Raw genomic sequence first — 23,094 nt, 5'->3', positions numbered from 1 at the left:
GACCCCCCTCCTGTGTCACAGCTGACGTCACTTCCTCCCTAACCCCTTTAATGAACCACACTTCTCACAACTAATGAACGGTCGAAAACAATCAGCTTTCATCAGAATTAGTTTCATTATCATTAATAGTGTTGCTCTGTATTTAAGTGAAGAAATCTAATAGTTTTCCTATTCTACTTTGAGAAGTGTTTGAAACTGGAAACAACTTTTTAAAATAATTGCTGATTTAATGGGATGATGTTACAGTGCCTGATCTGATAGAAGCACAACAACTCAGAGAGCATTCAACCGGAAATGTTCAGTTAGACTAAAATAACTCATCAGAAGAGCTTCTCTGATTGGTGGAGACAAACAAGGGAGGGGATTGTAGTTTTCAAAAGCTCTGGTCCTTGATTATCTTTATATACAGACTGTATATAAAGATAATCAGTGACTGTATATAAATACCATCAGCATCTGTAGATAAAGATCATCAGCGACTATGAAGATGAACGGCGACTATATAAAGACGAGCAGCAGCTGTATAATCGGAACGACAGTGACTGTATTTAAAGAACATAGGCGACTATAAAAAACACGAGTGATTGTATATGAAGGCGATCAGTGACTGTATAAAGAAATGGATTAGATCAAATTCAATTATACTAAAACTGTTCATTTCAAACCAAACCATACATGATACGTTGAGGACGTAGTGACGTCATCACAGCTCGCCTCGGGTTACCTGTATCTTTAAATGTTTGAACTCTCAGCGCGCGGCCTGCTTCCCTCTGACGTCACATGTGCATGAGGACAAGATGGCGGTGGCGCTAGAGAGAAGCTTCGTGGAGATCTGCGGCTTCGAGAGAGAAACTGTTCGACGCTTCAGAGAAGTGACGCTGACCCTCGGTAAACTGCGCACTTTGTCTGTGTCATCTGCGACTCTGAGATACTAACTTCAGCTAACAGCAGCTAGCAGCAGCTAACTTCAGCTGACAGATGCTAACAGCTGCTAGCTTCAGCCAGTAGCAGTTTAAACCTGCTAACTTCAGCTAACAGCAGTTAGCAGCAGCTAACAGCTGCTAACTTCAGCTTACAGCAGCTAATATTTGCTAACTTTAGCCAACAGCAGCAGCTTACAGCTGCTAACTGCTGCTAACTTCAGCCAGCATCAGCCAACAGCAGCTAATTCAGCCAGCATCAGCCAACAGCAGCTAGCAGCAGCTAACAGCAGCTAGCTTCACCCAGCACCAGCTGATGGCAGCTAACTGCAACAAGCAGCAGCTAACTTCAGCCAGCAGCAGCCAGATTAAGCCAATAGCAGCTAGCAGCAGCTAACTTCAACCAGCATCAGCTAACAGCAACTAGCAGCAGCTATCTTCATTCAGCCTCAGCTAATAGCAGCTGGCAACAGCTAACAGCAGCTATCTTCATTCAGCAATCTGGTGAACGGGGCCTGAACTGAATTTTAGGTCAGAGCAGGAAACCCAGGCTGCGTTTGGAATATCTAAATCATCTTTCCTGACCATGAAGTCATCTCCTTTCCTAACCACTGAATTGTCTCCTTTTCTAATCACTATTCCTACCCTGATGGTAAATGTCACTAGGTGAAGGAGATATTTGTATTTAGTTGTAATGATGATATTCATATTTAACTGTGATGATGAATGGCGAAGATGGTCTGAAGTTAGAAGTTAGTTTGTTTTGTTAGTTAATTAGTTCCATGGGTAGTTGGTAAGTGAAAGTCGATGTTAACCCTCATGTCTGCAGGTGTGACTGCTCCCCCTGGTGGCCAGAAGTTTGCAGACAGTGCTGGAGCGTTTCATTATGAGGAGAGTGGGAAGCTGCTGTCAGTCACCAGCAACAGATTCATCCACTGGTGAGTGACAGCTGGTGTTCACCTGGTGATTCGATCACACATGTTCAGGTGTGAACAAGATCACTGACCCATTCAGAGGTTTCTGAGACAATATTTTCAAGTGTATATCAAAATATATACTTAATAAACAAATATGTATCCCCTCATACAGTCCCAGGTTCACACACACACACACACACACAAAAGGCAGTATCAATAATTCCATGTTACTGGTATAACATTTCCTTTCAGTCCGTAATACCTGTTTTGTTTGTCCCAAATACAAACAAATACTTTCTGTTTACCTTTAACTAAATATGTTAACCTCTCCAGCCCAAGACCGGTCATCAGCTCCGTCTCACACATTTCAAGTGATGGTGGTTCTACATTTTTCCAACATAAACCAAACATTCTCCTTGCATGGAGAAAACAGAAATCCATAATTTTAGTTTGCTTCATTGTTCCGTTCAAGTCCTCAGGGTGCATTCCCAGTATCCATGTTTTTGCCTCAATGGAATATTACTTTTAATCAACCATGAGAAACATTTAACTACATTTCCCCCAAACATCTGAATCTTAGGGCATTCCCACAAGCAAAGCAGTGAATCAAAGCTCCTTCTCATTTAGGCATTTAACAGAGACATCAGGAATGTTAGGGCAGATATAATGAAGTTTAACGGGGGTTGGAGAATTGAGCACAGGACTCCAGAATAACTATTATATTGGCTGCAGCAGCACATAATTTAGGTGTGTCCAAAAATTGGATTATCTGGCCCTCACTCCAAGACACTGGAGAGGAGAGGGGCGACTCGCTAAAAGTGTTTGACATTCTTATTAAACCCAATCGGCAATATGTAGTGATCAGCTAAAGTATTGATTTAATGTTTATACACAGCTCAGAAATATTTAGTGAACAGTTAGAGTTCATAGTGAAACACCAGTTAAGCTTTAGAAACCACAGTTTCCATTTAGAAGAACCAGTGGTTTTGAATCAGTTTCTCTGATTTGGTGCAAATGGAGACAGAAGCGGGTCGAGCCCCAAACAGGGAATGTTTTTAATGTGGTGTCCACAGACAGCTGCTCTCTGCTCCTCCCTCCTGACTCCTTCTACTTCTGGGTTCTGCTGAGGAGCTACTGGTAGCATGAGGAGCTACTTAAAGATTTAACACATTTATTAAGATCCAGTGTTTCCCCTACCGTTCTCCAAGGGGGCGCCCCGCCCCGCCAACGGCACCTCCCGCCCCCCCTGGAAGATCAACTTAATTATTTATTTTATTTTTTAATTTGTAATAAAGCGCCAGATCGCCAGAGGAATGTTATGTCTGTCTCTACATGGTCGCGCGTTTAGATCTCTGCTCTCTGTATCGCGCACGGCGGAGTTCCATCCAGATGCGCGCACACACTGACACGTGCGCGGCCACACAGGTGAGCAACCTCCCACCAGCGGACAGAGAGCATCTGAGAACATGTCTCATGAACCACCTGAGAAGCAGCGAACAATATCTGCGTTTTTTAGACGCTCCCAGGTTTATGATGGTAACAGCCACTCTCCTGCGAGTAGCAGCCGGAGGAGCTCTCCTGCTCCGGGTCCAAGTGCAGAGAAGAGCCCAAGTGCTGCACGCCCTGCCCCAGACAAGCATCTGTCCGGTCACCACCGGATGACAGGATCTGACCCACTTTGGCTGTTAGAGGGGAAATACTCCCCCTGGCTGTACGAGACTGATCTCGGTAAGACGGCGAAGCGTAGCATCGCAAAAATGACTTTAATGCCGTAATCAGACCCACATATATAAATACTTATTTTCCTGTATTAATAAATGTTAGAATATCTAATTGAATCAATAGGGTGTTATGTGGGGTGGAACTGCTCGCTCGGCGTCCAGCCCTCCTCCTTTATCCGGGCTTGGGACCAGCAAAATTATTCAAAAGAGACACTCTGGCAGAGCTAGTCTCCATAACACCAGAAAAAGTCGCTAGATTTGTCGCTAGTAGCTTTCGCCATGAGGATTTAAAGAGTCGCCAGATTTGTCGACAAAGTTGCTAAGTTGGCAACAATGCTCCCCTCGCAACCTCAGCCTGAACCCTTATTAACCCCGCTGCGTCTATTCATAATAGCAACAACATAAACCATATCGATGTTTTTAAGAATCTGGTTAGGAAAGGGAGGACATTACCAAGCAACACTTTAATCTATCACTGCTTAATCTATTCTCATCTGACCATTGTTCAAAACCGGCAAATCTTACGTGAAAAGATTTGTAATATAGATGGAAGTTTCAAAACGGTAACTTAAAACAAACGAGGGTTATGGCGAAGTGCTTGATTCTAACTAGTCCTGTTTGATTGCTGTGGTAACAGTGATTTCAGGTGGTAGAGAAGTCGTTCAGCTAGTAGGATCTCGACTTTCGTCTTCTTTCACTTCATGCGCATGCTCCATGACGCTTTACATCGATTTGAACCACTCTGCTCCAGCGTTTCTGTGTTTTCTTGACAGGGCTTCGTGATAATTCTAGTTTAGACAAAAGCTGTAAACCTAGGGGAAACACTGAGATCTGATGTGTGATTGAACTGTTCCTTTAATTTGGTTGAGCAGTGTGTATCGTTCCATAAGTTGATATAGTAATTATTATTAAGTGTGTGTGCTCGCCTCTGTCGCTCTTCAAACAAACAAACAATAACATTATTTAGATTTTTATAGATGGTGTAGGATCATGAATCCGGATCGTTAAGGTCACATCAACACTGAACTCCTGGTTGTGTACGTCTCGTGTGTAGCTGGTAAAAAGAGTGAGTTAGGATGAGCCCAGGTCAGATTTACCGCTTCGTTCTCATCTCTGCTTCACTGTCCTTTTGTCAGTGAAGCTTGTGAGTGGGGGGGAGCCTGTGTGTGAGTATAAACTCTGCCTCGCTGAGAGGCAGCACGACACACTGCTGTTATGAACTGAACATTTCCTGTCGCTGGTTCACGCTAGTAGTTCTCCACAGGTGAAGCAGCACTTGTGTGCGTGTGGTCAGGTGACGTTGACGTGTGTACCTGCTTTGATTCTATGCAGGTTGACGTCAGGTGACTCGGTGCAGCTGGTGGAACAGTCTCTGGATGCCGACCTGCTCAACAACTCCGTCAAACTCTGCTTCACCCACTGCAATGTTCTGCCGGGGGGGGTCACCATCCAGGAGACGCTCAGCAACGTCGTCATCCTCATCTCCACCAATCAGAGTGTCCACAGACTGGTGCTGCCTCACCCCACATGCATGTACCGCAGTGTGAGTCTCAAGGGTTTTCCTTAGAGGACCCTGCATGTGCTTCCTCCTATCTGCACTGAACACACAAGCAGATTTGAGGGTCATGTGACATCGGTGTGTCCTCTGATTGCAGAGAAGAGCGTTTCTGTGAGAACATTAAGCTGAAACTGACATAGAACCAACGCTTGATTTTTAAAGTGTGTATTGAATAACCTTTAGTTTTGACTTCAGAGTGGAGAACCTCAGGAACCTGAATGTTGTATGTTCTCCTCAGGAGCTGGTGACGGAGCTCCACATGCAGTCCGTCCTCACTGACGTGGGGAAGCTGAGTCTGCAGGACCCTTCGCACAGCGCCACCATCCCCAGCTCAGTGGTACAGATGGGGAGTCCCAGCTCCTGCACAGCCTGGCTGAGTCACCAGGGGGAGGCGCACTACGCCCTGGCTTCACCTGCAGGGGGCATCATGGTGGTCACTCTGCCCCCCCACGACACACCAGGTAGACACCAGCTCACCGATTCACACACTCTAAACACAAACAGTGGACGTGTTGATGAGGTTTCTAACACGTGACGTGAAACTGGAGGAACACAAACATCTCATGATGAAGAAGAAGAGCCGGACACGTAGAAGACGAAGACGTCAACTTGGAAGAGTTTATACATCATGTCCCGCCTCCTGCTGCTCTACAGGCTCCGCCCCTCGCCTGGATGTTCCCACATGTTCCTGTTGGTGTGAACGAGTTGGATGAACTCCAGAACCAGTTTTACAGGGTTTAGTTGTTTGTAATATATAACTTCACCACAAGATGTCTCTAAATGTGGGTTGTGTGTTGTATGCAGGTGGCGTGTCGACAGTTGAGCTGAAGAGGAGCTCTGTGATGGGGAGGTTGTCGGGTTGGATGCCGACAGTGATGAGAGGAGACAGTCGAACTGAACATGTGGTCAGTCTGATCGTCCGAGAACTGGAGGACGACTTGTTCATCTTCACACTGAGTCAAGATCATAGACTGAGGATGTGGTCGCTCACGGTCAGACACACAACACACACACAGATGCAGACACAGCGATAACTATTGATGAGCTTTTCATGTTAAAAACGTGTAGTGTTCCCGTGTCCAGGAGCAGGCATGTCTGCTGGAGGTGGACGTGTTGGAGTACATGCCTGCGTGTAAAGGAGTTCAGCGTGTGTCAGGTCAGGGTCATCGTCTGAGGATGACCTTCTCCTCCACCACCGGCCTCTGTCTCTGCGTTTACCTGGCTGTCCCTCAGCGAGGACAGTTCACTGTCCTGCAGTTGGTGACTGCCGAAAACAACCGCTACAGCCTGGAACACATCTCCACCCTGTTCACCACACAGGTATTATTAAGGCCTGAGCCCAAAGGGTCAGAACCTTACTGTTTTTGCTCTGGTTTGTTATCATTATTTGGTGTTTGCCGCTTCGGCTCAAATTCCCGTGAGCTGGAATGAGCTAGAAACACGAAACTTAACAATAACTGGAGTTGATGTGCATCGACTTTCTCTGAAGCATGACCTCAGTCTCAGACCACACGTGGTGGCACTGTACCTAAGCTTTAATAAAAGGGTAATAGGCCAAGCCCATCACATTATATTACCAATTGACTTCTACTCAGTCCAGATTGTTTTCCACAAAATCCTGTTAAACCAGAATAGTTTGCCATGACTGCTAATTGTCCTCATCTGAATCTGCTCATTGCTGTTTGCGGCTGTATTTTATTTCATTGTTTTGATTCTGTTGAAAAGTTTGAACTTAAATAGTCTCTCAACAGAATTCTTCAACCTGTCGATCGTTGGCGGAATGTAGAAAAGTATAACATGTTCTAAAGACGTAACCTTTGTGTGAGCAGGAAACTCTGGTGGATTTTCATCTGACATCTACAGATGTTTGGGGACTGTGGGTGGATGAGTCCAACTCCACTGTCATCAAGTACATTAACTTTGAACAGTAAGTAGAAGAGAACGTGGTTGTAAAATACATGTAACTATGACTAAGTGTAACTGTTACTGTAACAAAGTGTAACTGTGTTCAGTAACTTGGCAGGTCAGTGGAACCAGGTGTTTGTTCAGCCTCCACCAGAGGAAGAGGTTCATGTAGGAGTCGACCAGGACCCTAGAGTAAGACTGGCCCCACACCTGTATCACACCCCTGACCAGGCAACCAGACACCTGCTCTGATACCTAACCAGACCACTGACCAGATAACTCAAGCTGCTTTTAGACACGAGCCTCCTTCATAGATTCAGGGGGGGGGGACAAATTTAATACACAACAGATGCAAAGATGAAATAAATGTAACCCAATGAAAAAGTGGAGCCACACACGTAGAAGACAGAGACTAAAGGCCTATGTATGCTTCTCCATTTTGACGGACACATGGGAACCTCCTCTCCGGCTCCTCTTGTTTCAATGTACATAACCTGTCATAAGAATTACTCGACATGTTATTAGGTGCACACACTCACACACCCAGATTCAGTCATCCCTCATTGCAGAGTCTGGTCCCATGACTGAAAAAAGCATAACTCGACCAGTGACTAGACGGCTAAACAGTTAACATGTCTGACTTTATCCAGATGTATTCATCAGTGTTAAATGGATGTTTAGATTTTTGGATCATGTGACCTGATTATGTTTAACACGTATGTGGACAAATCGCATGTAGACATCACTGAGCCGCTTCCTGTGTGTCTTGGTCAACAGGAGACGTACCTGGACGTTCTCTTCTCCCCTCTCAGATTCTCGGCTGCAGCCGTAGTTAAAGCTCTACAGGTGAGAACTAACCCTGTGTCTGTGCAGGGAAAACTGTTATTGCAATAATTGTATTTTATTTATCAAGTTAGTTTGTTCACTTAATATCTTCAGCGGTGACTCGCAGCATGATTGGTCTCATTTAAAACACAAACTAAATTATTAACATATAACAGATTTTCTAATACAAGGGAAACACCGAGTTGAATTCATCACTATCAGCAGTTGATCACTATAACTGAAGTACATATCCTGTGAGAGTCCCAGAACTTAGGGGCAAGGGGCTACTGAATGTATTCTGCCATGAGAGTCCTGACTGATGGTCTAACGTGGTTCAGATCTTCCGCCGTGGCTCCGAGAGGATCTCTGACGTTTCCTGGGAGACGCTGAAGAAGGAAGTGACCGTTGCTGTCGAGACGGAGGTAATTTATTATGGTCTGTTTGAGCTGCTGGGGGAAACAGCGTTGCAGCCAATTCCTATACTTTTGAAGTTACTGTAATTTTCCAGACGTAATAAAACAGAATAAACATAACATGCCTCCATGCTGGTCCTGTGATGTCATCCAAGTGTCCTGAAGCCCCGCCCTTCATGTTAACTCTAAATGATTGAATCCAATCCAAAAACTCTAAATGATGTAATTTACACCAAGTTTTCAGCCTAAATGTGTCTGTGTCTTCCTCTGGAGCTGCATGTTCACATGGGCACACTGTACAAGCTTGCACCTCTGCTCTCGCTTCAATGCTCTTGCCCAAGAGACGTGTGAAGACATCAGTAACTGCAGCTATGCAACAAGAAGAAACCAGTAGAAACAAGAAGAAACCAGTAGAACCAGCCGGGTTTAAGACCCTGGCAGTGTGTAGCCTGTAATAGTAGGACTGCTGAAAGCCCGACTGACAGTAGAGCCTGCCTATCACAAGCTGATGGACAATGTGCTGGCTTCAAGTCACTCACAGTAACATTTGATCAAATCTAATCATATAATACTATTAAGAAGAACTTAATTATAAAGCACTTTTCAAAACAAAGTTAAAACAAGATCAGATATGACAGGACAGAGGCAAATATAATAAATACATTTTGATATGATTGTTTATGTTTGAGGGATTATGTTCAATAAAGAGACTTTAAAAACCTATACCCCTCCTCCTCTTCCTCTTCCTCTCCTGCTCTCAGCTTCAGAACAGTGTGACAGAGTTTGAGTTCTCGCAGGAGGAGTACCGGCAGCTGCAGGTTGAGTTCTGGTCCAAGTTCTACGCCTGTTGTCTTCAGTACCAAGAGTCTCTGTCCACCCCTCTCGCTCTCACAGTGAGTCACAGCACCGGACTGGTGTGTCTGCTCAAGAAGGTGAGGATGGATGAGGGGGGAGGGTTGAGGACGAGCCATAAGGTCTGATGCTAAGAACATCCACGAGTAACCTGTGTGTGTTCTAGGGTTCTGTTTCCTTCCTGCTTCCTTGTTTTGCTGTGGATCATTTGTATCTGAGCAGCGACGAGTATCTGTTCTCTGAGGAGGAGACGCCTGTGACTGAAGGTAACTACTGACCTCACAACATTTGGAGTACATGTTAGTTACATGTTATTTATCACTGACCTCACCAACATGGTAAATGGTTTATATTTATAAAGAACTTTCTTAAACTTTTCAAGCCAAGTTCTATAATTTGTCAATTCACGCGTGAGTGTTTGTCAGTTGGAGCCGAGTCTCTCTCCCAATTCCTTTCCCTATAGCTGAAACTTTTTTTAAAAGGTTTAATTTAACTCCGTAAAACAAACGCACCCAAGGACATACACAATCCCCCCTCCACCCCTTCTCTCCTCCTTCCTCCCTCGTTTCCTCCTCCTTTCTCCTTCTCTCCTCTTCTCTCTCCCTCCCAGCATACTTTCTCATACATATTTGTGCTGCTGTGATAAGACGTTTCTCATTTGCAGAGCCTACTGAGCTCTGTGTTGTCCGGTCTCTGACTAAAACAACTCTGACACTTCAGATCAGCTAATCCGTCGATCACAATCCAGCTTCAATCTCTGAAACCGTTACTCTCTGGACTCACAGGCTGCCTTTTGCAGTCCCATGACTCTCCAAAATAAAATGTGTGCAAGAGCTTGTTCCATTCTAGTGAAAGGGATTTATTAATCTAAAACCAAAGTAAAAATCAAGTCACTTTCTGGAGGAATATCAAAACACTATGTAAATTCAAGTTTAGCAGTCTATCAAAAATTGAATTGGTGTACTTAATAATTAAACAAATTATTTTCTTGTTTCAGGTAAACTAAGGTTTGCATACAAACTAGGATTATGGTTACATAAAGATGTAGTTTGAGTTTTTCCTTTTCTTTCTTTTTTCTTAATATATATATAACTCCATTTCACATTAAACAATCTCAACAGACATGAACAACTAAGCAGCTTTAACTTTCCTCTTTGTTCCAGCTTGCTCTGGTTCCGTGAAGTGAACTCTACCGTGTGCTGCCAGGATTCAGTATCGCAAAAACAGATAATTATAATCGGGGCTACAGTAGATCAAATAGAAACGCTCTGTTAAAATCCATTAACAGCATCTCGGTCCGTAAAGAGCGGCTTCACGTAATCCTTTACGTTGATTATGCCAACTCGTCGCACAAGCTCTAGTTGAAACACTTTTTGTATACGTTTCAAAATAAAACCACTCCAGCGTTTCTGTTGACTGAATCCATGCTTTTTTTTAATGTGAAATATTTGCAGGAGAGGAAGATGCAAAGCTTCATACTGGTATTGATTTGAGTTTATTTTTGTCAGGTGAACAACAATACGTGGGATTGGCTGGTTTACCACCCCCACCTCACGAGATGTTGCCTCAGTGTTATGCGTCATAGCAGACCAGACTAATTGATACCTAAATTATTTATAATTGATTAAATCGATTGGCTGTTGAAGCCCTATTATGTAATCGTATGTCTGTGTTGTATGATCGATTGAGAGTTGTGTACATGATTGTGTGTTCAGACCCAGAAGTGGGCCGGGACATCCTGCAGCTCGTCCAGTGTCTGCGGCTGCTCAGTGATGCTGTTTCTGGAGAGATGGCATATGAGATGGAGAAAGCTCTGGATCATCTTCAGTCAGCTGGACGAGCTGCTGAGGTCGTAATGGAGACCATGCTGTCCAATGACAGGTGAGCTGCTAGGCTCCGCCTCCACAGAGTCACGACTCCTTCATAATGCTGAACAGTTTTGTTTCTTGCAGCGATAACGTGATAGAGGACATTCAGAACAAACTGCAGGACGTCCGTAACCCGACTGCGGCCATGATGGTCCTTCTGAGGGAAATGGACCTAGAGACGGACTCTGAGGTCACAGGTGAAGGAGCCATCACACCTGGTACGAACGGAGGGTGAACTTAAACCGACCGGACACACAAAGCACAACAGGCTGACGTTAGTGTCTTTTCCCTCGTCTGTGTCTGACAGGTCAGACTCTGGCCGTCAGGCTCAGCCTGTCACAGCTGTACGGCAGCAGCGCGGCCATTTCTCTCGTCTGCCAGGCCGTCAGTCACATGGCCATGACCAGGGCGCTGTTCTGCAGAGACCTGCTGATCCTGCAGAAACTCTATCTGAGGCTGGGCGACAACGTATGACTCACTCACACACACACACTGTTACAGACTGCACATGAGACAAGCCGCAACTAAATGGAGCTATACACACACACACACACACACACACACACACACACAGACATGCATTTGTTTCCCACTGAGAACGTCATCAGTTGTTGGTTAGTGACAACATGACTGAATTCTCTGTGTAGGTGTTTCTGGGTGGGGGGGCTCAGCTGCTGCAGCTTCAGCAGGACCTGATTCCTCGGACTTGTCACCTCCTGTCGTCGTATCACCTCCTTAAACACATGAGTCAGAGCGTGGCCTCGTCCGTCCCTGTGGACATCATGTGAGTACACACACCTGTACAATCGCCCGATGCGCGCTCTCTCTCTCTCTGTCTCTCGCTCTCTCTCTCTCTGTCTCTCTCTCTCTCTCTCTCTCTCTCTCTCTCTCTCTCTCTCTCTCTCTCTCTCTCTCTCTCTCTCTCTCTCTCTCTCTCTCTCCATCAGCATCACATCTGACGTTAAAACCAAGTTTTTTTCCAAGTTTTTATTTTTGAATTGATCAGATATATTTGACTGTTCATATGTTAAACAGTGACCTCTGACCTTGTGTTGTTTCAGAGATGCCAACCTGCAGCACCTCACAGTGTTAGAACTGTCTGACTCTCCAGCTCCGTCCTCCAGAACAGGTCAGTGTCTGCTTGTCTGTCTGATGTTCGTATGCTACCTGTCTGTCTCTCAACATGGTAAATCTTGACCATCCAAAGCTCAAATCTTCCTTCGGTGAAGCTATGCCTTTGTTGATTTGGAGGTATGCTTTGGGTCATTGTTGTGCCAAAAGGTGAAATTCCTCTTTATCTTTTATGAGAGGCCTGAAGGTTTTGAGCCATAATGAACTGTTCATGATTCCCTTCACCTCGACTAAAGCCCCAGTTCCAGCTGAAGAAAAACAGGCCAAAAGCAGGATACTGCTCCACCATGCTGCACCGTGGTATGGTGTTGTCTTGGCTGTGTGCAGTGTTGTTTTGCACCAAAATGTTCTGTTAACAGACCAGAACACATTTGTCCGATCCAAACCCTGATATATTTAGCAGGGCTTGGACGTATTTCTTTGTAAGAAAAGGCTTCTGTCGCCCTTGACTCAAAGTCCACACGTAGGCTAACGTAGAGACTCCTGCAGCTCCTGTAATGTAGCTGGACGGCTCTTGGCAGCTTCCAGGACCAGTTTTCTTTTCATCTTTTCGTCAATTTTGAAACAGGCGCCCACTTCTTGTTAATGCCACAATCTCAACTAGTTGAGAATCTTCACTGTGTTCCCTGGTAAATCTTATGCCTGGGAAAGGACCTTGTTCCCTTGTCCTGACTGATCCCTTGGAAGCTCTCTGCAGATGTTCTAAGTCAATGTCAGGAAAATCCTTCTAGAACAGCTGTACTTTATTTGGGTGCTTTCAGAGTCACTTCTACTGATTGACAGGTCCGTACTGTCTGCTCTGCGTCCACTGAGTTTCAATGTGATTGGTTAATTCTGAACACAGCAACCTCTCCTATTATAAGTGGGTGTGCACGCTTATGCAAGCACATAATTATATTTGTAATTTCTCCCCTTAAAAGATTATAGGTCACGTTACCTACATACACACAACATGGCAAGGCAGGGAATGTATATATATGTGTGTGTGTGCCTTTTAATACATGTATGAATCAGTTTACCTGTCTGTCTCTCAGTGCTCAGTCCTCAGACTGTGGTGGAGCTCTTCTATCAGACGGCGGCGAGGAGGATCATCATGTCTCAGATCTTCTCTCAGCAGCAGAGTCACGCTCTGCTCGTCTGGAGTCACATGATCTCTAACGTGGTCACTCTGCTCGCTCAGCTGCTGTATCCTCGTCCAATCAGACGTGTGCTCACTGCACTGCTGTCATCGTACACATCAAATCAACATAAACCCTAACCCTTTCATGTACAAGTTCATGTTTGTGAAGAAGTTTGTCTGAATGATGATAATTTAACATGTTAGTGTTATTCTCTATATATCTATGACTAATGTTCCTTCACATCTGTTGTACTACGCACACTTTTGAATATGATTTTGAAATGTGTTGAACGCTACAGAGTGTGAAATGAAAGATTTGACTGTTACTGGTTCTGGTGAAATCACGTTGTTCAGTCTTAACTGGCGTCTCTCAGTTGGCCCAGTAACCCTGGTTTCCAGTTTCCTGAATGTCTGATGTCAAACTGTCAGTACACTCAGCTGCAGGTGAGCTGTGTTTCTATATGATCTGTCTTATTATTGATCGTTATTAATCATGATCATTAAACCTATCTCTGCCATTGCAGTAACTATAGTTTGTTTTACTGCAGCTCATCGTTGAACTGATGATCAGCTGGAAGTAACATTTAATAAGATGCTTTAATAAGATAATCCCCTTTTGGACTTCACACTGAACTTACACACATAATGTGATTTAATGTAACGACATGTATTTTGATTAAGCACATCTCACCCGTGTTTCCTGTGTCCAGGAGTACGTGAGGCTGATTGGTCCGTGGTGTCAGGTGAACATTGGCTCGTGTCGCTTCATGTTAGGTCAGTGTTACCTGGCCAACGGCGAGGGACAGAAGGTGAGTGAGGTGGATCAGTGAGAGCCCGGCCACATCCCTAACCCTGAACCTGAACCTAACCCTGAACCTGAACCTAACCCTGAACCTAACCTGAACCTGAACCTGAACCTAACCCTAACCCTGTTGTGGTCCGTCCATCAGGCGCTGCAGTGTTTCCAGGAGGCGGCGACGGAGGTGGAGAAGGAGGAGTTTCTGATGCGACTGACGGGCGCTGAGGACGAAGAAGCTGCCTCCACCTGCAGGTTACAGTATTACAACAAGGTACAGATGAAGGTGTGACGTCCCACAACATCTGTTTTAAACACACAAATGTTAAGTGTGTGTCTGTCTCGATTCAGACGTGGACGACAAAAGTGAAAGTAGCGTAAAACATAAATCACATGTCATTTAGCTGACGATTTTGTCCAAAGCGACTTACAATTAGTACACTCAACATTCATGAGGGGCCGTTTAGGGGTTCAGTATCTTGCCAAGGACACTTAGGCATGCAGATGGGAGAGTGGGATTGGAACCGGCAACCTTCTTGTTATAGAGCACCCGCTCTATCCCCTATGCCACGCTCTCCCCATAATCCTAAAACATAAATCGATGATGTTGCATCAATGCAGAGTCTCCTGCCTGAGTCCTCCCTCCCATCTCCCACTCACTTTGCACTCTAACAGAAGTTGTTAGGACCTGCACACTCTTGATGATTACTTTGTGTTTGTGTATTTGCTTTAGAGTTTATGACTTTATGAGACGCACAGTCAGCACATCAGGGTTAAAGTGACTGGAATGATCAGGACTCATGAGTGGACCTCATCCAGTAAAGACTAAACACATCATCAGTTTGTGTGAGTGACAGAGTGGCAGACAAAATACATGAAAAAAAATCATCTATAGAAATAAAATTCTGTGATGCATCGATAATGGTTTTATCGTAGAACCGTAGACGTGAGAATCCCCTGAACCCGAAGTCGGATCATCTCTGTCACTTCACACCGACGCCTCCTGGACATGGAACTGGGAGTCTACTGGTTTGGCTTCAGTTGTCGGATCCATTACCGTGGTCACAGCGTTCTTTACAGCTGATCAGATAAAAGCTCTGGGTAAGGGGCGGGACATTTCTCAAAGGAGCTGTAGACCAATTACAAAAGGGGGACAGCTGGCCAATCGGAGCTCTGTTTATCCATCATGGAGTTTTGTGTGTTGATAAAAAACCATGTGACTGTGTACAGGTGCTGCGCTTACTGGAGGACGTGGGTTTACCTGAGCTGGTCATCCAGTTGGCGTCTCTGGCCTTAACGGAAGCAGTCGGTGATGTCAGCACTCAGGTAAGCAGCCAGTCACACCAGCTGTCAGCTATTTGAACAAAACTTTATTAACAGTTGAGTTTAACGCATGTAAATCCTGTTCAGGCTGCTCTGTGGACTCGGATCTTTAAACATCATCTGGACCTCGGACACAACAGTGAAGCTTATGAAGCTCTGACACAGAACCCAGACAGCAGCACGTACGTACACACACACACACACACACACACACACAGAACCCAGACAGCAGCACGTACGTACACACACACACACACACACACACACACACACACACACACACACACACACAGAACCCAGACAGCAGCACGTACGTACGTACACACACACACACACACACACACACAGAACCCAGACAGCAGCACGTACGTACACACACACACACAACAGCACGTACACACACACACAGAACCCAGACAGCAGCACGTACGTACACACACACACACACACAAAACACACACACAACCCAGACAGCAGCACGTATGTACACACACACACACAACAGCACGTACACACACACACACACACACAGAACCCAGACAACAGCACGTACGTACACACACACACACACACACACACACACACACACACACACACACACACAACCCAGACAGCAGCACGTACGTACACACACACACACACACACACACACACACACACACAGAACCCAGACAACAGCACGTACACACACACACATACACAACAGCACGTACACACACACACATACACAACAGCACGTACACACACACACACAACCCAGACAGCAGCATGTACACACACACACACACACACACACACACAGGGTTTGTTGCGTGTGGTGTGGGTCAGTGGATTAATCCTCAGTTGTCCTCTCAGGCAGCTGGATTGCCTCCGTCAGCTGGTGGTGGTTCTGTGTGAACGCTCTCAGCTCCAGGACTTGGTCCAGTTCTCCTACGTCAACCTGCACGATGAGGTAAATCCTTCACCTTTGACCTCTGACCTGATCATGTCAGATTATCTAAAGACCGTATTGTCTATAATTATTAACACTGAATTATCCTCATTCATTTGATTCCAATGGAACGTAACATTCTCAGTCAAACAGTTTCTGAACCCTACTGTATCTCCTGTGAGTTTTGAGTCTCAGTGTGGACAGAAGCTGTGGAGCAGCTTCTCTTCAGTCCCTGTGACCGAGACGTTTCTGGTTCTGTGTCTTTAGGTCGTCAGTATCATCGAGTCTCGTGCCAGAGGTCTGGACCTGCTGACTCATAACTACTACGAGCTGCTGTATGCCTTCCACATCAACAGACACAACTACAGGAAAGGTGCGACGCACCACTGACATCACACATGTGAAAAATGATGGTTACACAACTGTTCCTGGTCTTTCTCTTCCCTCCTCACGTCCCCATTTCTCCACTCACCAACTGGTCGAAGGGAAATCAATCAAATTGTATTTGTATAGTCTCCTATTCACAAATCACAATTTGTCTCATAGGCTTTAAAAAGGAGTGACGTCCTCTGTTCTTAACCCTCAACACGAGTCAGGAACCCTGTACTGGAAAAGACGTCCTTGATTCTTGTTCTTCTCCCAGTTCAACAGCTTTTTCTCTCGGTCATCACAGCTGCTCATTGTGGGAACAGTTTGTTTCTCTATAGTTTTTAGGTCTTGACCTAATATGTAAAGAAAGTACAGATTACATGTGGTGCTATGCAAATAAAATTGAATAGTATGATTGAACTGATGATGGGGGGGTGTGTGTGTTTGTGTGTGCAGCGGGGACCGTCATGTTTGAGTTGGCGATGCGTCTCGGTCGCGAGGTTCCAACTCGTCTTGGTCTTCAGAAACAGGTGAACTGTTATCTGTCGGCTCTCAACTGTCTCCGCCTCATCAGACCAGAGTACGCCTGGATCGTCACGCCTGCGTCTGGAGCTGTGGTACACACACACACTCGTCGCACACACATGCACAATGTCTAGAATACATTTGTTTGAATGAATAAGCTTCTGAGTGTGTGTCTCTGTGCTGCAGTACGAGCGTGCAGGAGCGTCTCCAAAGAGAAACTCTGATGGAGACTTTTCTCGTGAACCAGGTCAGATTCACTGATTTAATGAAACTTTGTCAGCAGCCTCATTGTAAGAAGTGTTGTTGCCCCCTGGTGGAGGAGTTGTGTCAGGACGTGATGGAACAGGATGTACTGGTGTTTGAATGTTGGTTTCCTGCTGCAGTTAAACGTCAGGTCGACATCCTGGAACTCAACGACCTGGAGAAGGAGTACTTCCTGTCTCGCTGCCGCCTGACGCTAGCCCAGCACCACCCACCATCTGCCACCATCGCAGGTAAGTAGGTAGCTCCTCCCCCTCTACCTCCTACTCCCCCTCTGCCTCTCTCTCACCCGCCTCTCTGTCTCTCTGACAGGAAGTGCATCCGCGGAGGAGATGGTGTCCCTGTTGGTTCAGTCCGGACTCTTTGACTCGGCTCTGTGTCTCTGTCAGACGTTCAAACTGACCTTGACTCCGGTGTTTGAGGGTTTAGCCTTTAAGTAAGTTCTGGTTCTGCTGTTTTACAGGAACCCTAAGGTTTTGCTCACTCATGGTAAGAACCATGACAGTTCTTTAACGTAATGCTCTGTTTTAAAATCAGAGGTTTGAACTGTTGTCTTTTACTTTAAAAAGCCTTTTCCTGTCTCCTCCCAAATGATATTTGTCCCCTCTTGATGAGACAGACATGTTTTGGTGTTGTGTTAATCTATTGTTGTTGGTCTGTTCTCAGATGCGTCAGGCTTCAGTTTGGGGGGGAGGAGACTCAGAATGAAGCTTGGAGCTGGTTGGCTGATAATCAGCTATCGTCTGTCGTCAACACCAAAGAGTCCAGGTTTGATTCTTCTTCTTCTCTTGACACCAGGTTTCAGCAGCAGGTTGGAACCCACTCCTCCTCTCCACAGATCCAGCTCCTTGTGTTTAACATCCAGCTCCTCCTGGTTCTTCCTGAGTTCTTATCAGACCTGATGGGATGTTCTGGTTTTACCTTGGGGAGTCCTCCCAGTCAGAAATGTAGAGTGAAGACGTCCAGAGGATCCCAATCAGATGCTGAACCACCTTAACGGACTCCTTTGACGTCTGTACTGCGAGCTCCTGACGCCTGACTCTTGATCCTGATTCCCCGTTCACTCCGCTCTGCTTCGGCCAATCAGCTCGTTGCTCCCTCACTGCGAGCTAAACAATCATCAAAAACACGACTGTTTTCTGTCCTGGCTCCTAAATGGTGGAATGAGCTCCCCATTGACATCCGGACATCAGAAAGTCTACACATCTTCCGCCGAAAACTAAAAACATACCTCTTCCGACTTAACCTTGAATAAATAAAAAAAAAAAAAAAAAAAAAAAAAAAACACTAACAACTTTTTGAAACTAACACTTTACTAGCACTTAAATGGCACTTACTTATAGCACTTTGTAGTTTTGCCTTATTTGAAGAAATTGTATTTTCTTGATTCTTGTCGTCCTTGGTATGTACCCTCGGGTTTGAATGCACTTATTGTAAGTCGCTTTGGATAAAAGCGTCAGCTAAATGAAATGTAATGTAATGTAATGTAATGATTTTAGACGTCTGCCGTCGTTTCAGATGTTTGTATCTGTGACCTGGTTCTTTCGCTCTCCACCCAGAACTCATGACCCTAGTTGAGTCAGATCCGAGATCAACCAGAAGATCCAGAGTTTCATCTTGAGACTCAGCTCCTCTTCACCACAACTGTCCCATCCAGCATTTCTGCTGATTTCTTTGCGAGCACCCCATGTGTCCCTCGGCGTGATGACCGTGTCACCCTCACATAGATCCTCGTTAGCGTGCTCATCCAGCCTGGGCCCCTGCTCCGGACTACAAGGCTCCCAGGATCAGAAACCACTGGAACCTCTCTGGTTCAGAGCAGTGATTTAAATTGTCAATCATCGGATTTGACTTTATTGGGACTTTTGAATGTCTGTGTTCATCATGACTGTAATATAAACTATTATCTCAGGTTTGCAGAGATCAGGAGACATGACAAGAAGAATCATTATCACGAGTTAGAAACATGAATTTATTTCAATGTTGTGAGTTCAACTGGTGGAACCTGCTTCTTGTTGTTCTCTGTCTCTAACCTGCACTGAACAGATGAGAATTCAGAGGTCAAAGGTCCTGCTAACCTCATTTTGTTTTGAACCTGAAATATGTCAAACTGGAGCAAATGAAAACCACAGCTTCTACTTTGTTCTGTCCTCAGTGCTGCAGATGAGGCGTGGCGGCTGCTGGCCTCTTACCTGGACAGGTATCCCTCCGCTAATGGTCAGCACCACCGCTGTGTCATCAACAAGCTGCTGTCCCATGGTGCCCCTCTACCTGATTGGCTGGTCAAGTCATACAAGGTGAGCAATCAGCCAAAGACAGGGGAGAGAGACGAAGTGGAGATAATGATGCTGGTGCTCTGAGTGTGACTGTATTTTCCCATCATGCTCTCTGTCAGGCTGTGGACGCGGCGTCACTGTTGCGTCTCTATCTGAACTTTGACCTTCTGGAAGCTGCAGCTGAACTCGTCCTGGAGAATGTGGACGCTTTGCTGGGGAGAGGACACCAGTACTTTGGAATAGAAGTAATACTGCAAAAACTACCACTACTACTGTTGATACTGCAAACACACTACCACTGTTAATACTGTAAACACTCTGCTACTACTACTTGACTCATCCACCTGAAGAAATGTTCTCCTATTGAGAGACCCGTACACGCATGGACATTCAATGTTGTGTGTAACATTGTGTACTGTTGTGTGTATTCTGTCTTTCAGAAGCCTCTCTCTGCGACCTTGTCTTCAGTTTGGCTTCCGTACACGTCCATCGATCAGCTGATGCAGTCGCTCGCTGACACTCAAACCAACAGCAGAGTGAGTGCATCACTTCCTGGGTGGGGGTGTGGGTGGCTGGGTTTTTGTGGATGAACAGTTTCATGTGGTTCCTTCACAATAAGAGTCCAGCTGTAGTGTGGAGTCAGTTTAAGCACCTTGGGGTTAGGTAACAGTCGGTCCAGATGTATGAGTTAACTCAAACATCTGGACCTCATCTGTGTTGTTGTAACGAGGGAATCGAACGTAACTCGTGATGGTGACCTTTTGTTTCTGTTTTCAGATCTACAACAAAGTTCGAGACAAACTGGATGAGTATCACAAACTGGTGGATGTGACGACCAGACTCGTGACCCGATAAAAACATGTTCAGCTGTGACCTCGTTTAGACCTGATGTAAATATTCAGTGTGTTTTGGTTTTTTACAACAACATTGTTATCAGCTTTTCTACTCGTCTGTTTTTGTATCTTTGACCAAACTGTAATGAAATGAAAGGTTTTCATAAATCTCACTGAGTCGATTATTTCAATTGTTTGTCTTTGAATATCGTCCGTCTCCGTGTGTTTGAGTTGTTGTGTCTCTGTGTGGTTTGTCTGTGGGAGTCAGGGTTGTGAGTCTGGAGAAGAAGGTGATTATTCATCCAGTCCAACAGGATGTTGTGTAACCATGGTAATGGACATGTTGACAGATTTTATTGAGTCTTTGTTCGGTGATGTCACAGTTTGGAGAAAAGCCAAAACTTCAGTGAAGATCCTAACAGTACACAAATCTGCAAATGTTTTATATAGTTATGTTTAATATTATGTAATACATGATAATAATTCAAATATGAACAGAGTGAAGGAAATTATTTAAGTAAAACAATAATAAAAATAAGTGTAAAGAACCAGTTGGTCCTGCAGGGGGCAGCACCAGCTCTGTCCAGTCTGTTCCTGAACTAGTAGAAGCAGCGCCCCCTACAGGACGTCACCTGTCTGCTCCGATCCTGATGACGTCATCAGTTAACAAGCCGACTGTTACAGACTGACTGTTACTGACCGACTGTAATGAACTGACTGTTACAAACCATAAGTTATAAACTTACTGTTACAGACTGACTGTTACAGACTGACCGTAATAAACCGACTGTTGCAAACCATAAGTTATAAACTTACTGTTACAGACTGACTGTTATAAACTGACTGTTACAGACTGACTGTAATAAACCGACTGTTGCAAACCATAGGTTATAAACTTACTGTTACAGACCGACTGTTATAAACTGACTGTTATAAACTGCCTGTTACAGACTGACTGTTATAAACTGACTGTTGCAAAAGTTATAAACTTACTGTTACAGACTGACTGTTATAAACTGACTGTTACAGACTGACTGTAATAAACCGACTGTTGCAAACCATAGGTTATAAACTTACTGTTACAGACCGACTGTTATAAACTGACTGTTATAAACTGCCTGTTACAGACTGACTGTTATAAACTGACTGTTGCAAAAGTTATAAACTTACTGTTACAGACTGACTGTTATAAACTGACTGTTACAGACTGACTGTAATAAACCGACTGTTGCAAAAGTTATAAACTTACTGTTACAGACTGACTGTTATAAACTGACTGTTACAGACTGACTGTAATAAACCGACTGTTGCAAACCATAAGTTATAAACTTACTGTTACAGACTGACTGTTATAAACTGACTGTTACAGACTGACTGTAATAAACCGACTGTTGCAAACCATAGGTTATAAACTTACTGTTACAGACCGACTGTTATAAACTGCCTGTTACAGACTGACTGTTATAAACTGACTGTTACAGACTGACTGTAATAAACCGACTGTTGCAAAAGTTATAAACTGCCTGTTACAGACTGACTGTTATAAACTGACTGTTACAGACTGACTGTTATAAACTGACTGTTACAGACTGACTGTAATAAACCGACTGTTGCAAACCATAAGTTATAAACTTACTGTTACAGACTGACTGTTATAAACTGACTGTTACAGACTGACTGTAATAAACCGACTGTTGCAAACCATAGGTTATAAACTTACTGTTACAGACCGACTGTTATAAACTGCCTGTTACAGACTGACTGTTATAAATTGACTGTTACAGACTGACTGTAATAAACCGACTGTTGCAAACCATAAGTTATAAACTTACTGTTACAGACCGGCTGTAATAAACCGACTGTTACAAGCCATAAGTTATAAACTTACTGTTACAGACCGGCTGTAATAAACCGACTGTTACAAGCCATAAGTTATAAACTTACTTTTAAAGACCGACTGTTATAAACTGCCTGTGTGTGACTAAGTTAATCAATTATACAAATTATATTAGTATAGTCTCATATTCTCAGGTCCCAGATTGTGTCCTCGTCTTTAACCAGGTGAGACGTCCTCTGTTCTTCAACTAGAGTCAAACTACTGAAACCTTCAACAGGTGAAGAAGGTAGAAACCTCAGAGACACATGTGAGGACCCGTCTCCCAGGACGGACACTAGTCAACAGATGTCCCGTGTCTCAGAGGACATCAGAAAGATCATGACTTAACAGCTTTGATTAGATTAAACACTTAATGAATGGTTAATAGTTAGGGTTAGTTTAATGGTTAGGTTTATGGTTCATGGTCAGATATTTGTGATATTTAAGAAATCAACAAAGGTCCTCATTAAGACGGAAGAACGATTGTGTGTGTCACATTGAACATAATGTTCTCGACAGGAAGTTTGAACATTTCTTGGAATCTGAGTGTGTAACAGTGTCTCTACATGTAAACAAAGAAGAAACGTGCAGAGGTTCGGTTCCATCAACATTACTGAGGACACAAGCAGCTGCTACCATAGAAACTACACACTGGAGAGTGACACAACTCAGAA

At 44.5% G+C, this 23,094-nt stretch overlaps 1 protein-coding gene across 1 annotated transcript; it reads left to right on the top strand.

Moving 5' to 3' along the window:
* Positions 1-774: 774 nt before the first annotated feature.
* Positions 775-20,729, top strand: nup160 (nucleoporin 160). Its single transcript, XM_062390693.1, has 34 exons — positions 775-888; positions 1,750-1,858; positions 4,891-5,101; positions 5,355-5,577; positions 5,921-6,108; positions 6,200-6,436; positions 6,946-7,043; positions 7,129-7,213; positions 7,799-7,867; positions 8,185-8,268; positions 9,021-9,191; positions 9,278-9,377; positions 10,827-10,992; positions 11,064-11,197; positions 11,287-11,447; positions 11,627-11,763; positions 12,041-12,108; positions 13,145-13,295; positions 13,605-13,674; positions 13,941-14,039; positions 14,181-14,300; positions 15,257-15,352; positions 15,437-15,531; positions 16,205-16,301; positions 16,548-16,653; positions 17,106-17,266; positions 17,361-17,421; positions 17,558-17,668; positions 17,748-17,871; positions 18,102-18,203; positions 19,591-19,732; positions 19,831-19,956; positions 20,152-20,247; positions 20,489-20,729. The coding sequence occupies exons 1-34, from the start codon at positions 798-800 to the stop codon at positions 20,564-20,566; spliced, it is 4,167 nt and encodes a 1,388-aa protein (XP_062246677.1). The 5' UTR covers positions 775-797; the 3' UTR covers positions 20,567-20,729.
* Positions 20,730-23,094: the final 2,365 nt, after the last annotated feature.

The sequence above is a fragment of the Platichthys flesus genome, chromosome 6 (genome assembly GCF_949316205.1).
Source record: "Platichthys flesus chromosome 6, fPlaFle2.1, whole genome shotgun sequence".
In the NCBI taxonomy this organism is placed as follows: Eukaryota; Metazoa; Chordata; class Actinopteri; order Pleuronectiformes; family Pleuronectidae; genus Platichthys; species Platichthys flesus.
Note: the sequence above shows the minus strand (reverse complement) of the source record. Positions and strands in the feature narration are given on the sequence as shown.

Excerpts from the sequence above, each read along its gene's own strand:
- nup160 (XM_062390693.1), top strand. The coding sequence starts at position 798 with ATGGCGGTGGCGCTAGAGAGAAGCTTCGTGGAGATCTGCGGCTTCGAG. Across the intron at positions 10,993-11,063 it reads ACCATGCTGTCCAATGACAG|CGATAACGTGATAGAGGACA; the intron begins GTGAGCTGCTAG and ends TGTTTCTTGCAG. Across the intron at positions 14,040-14,180 it reads CCAACGGCGAGGGACAGAAG|GCGCTGCAGTGTTTCCAGGA; the intron begins GTGAGTGAGGTG and ends TCCGTCCATCAG.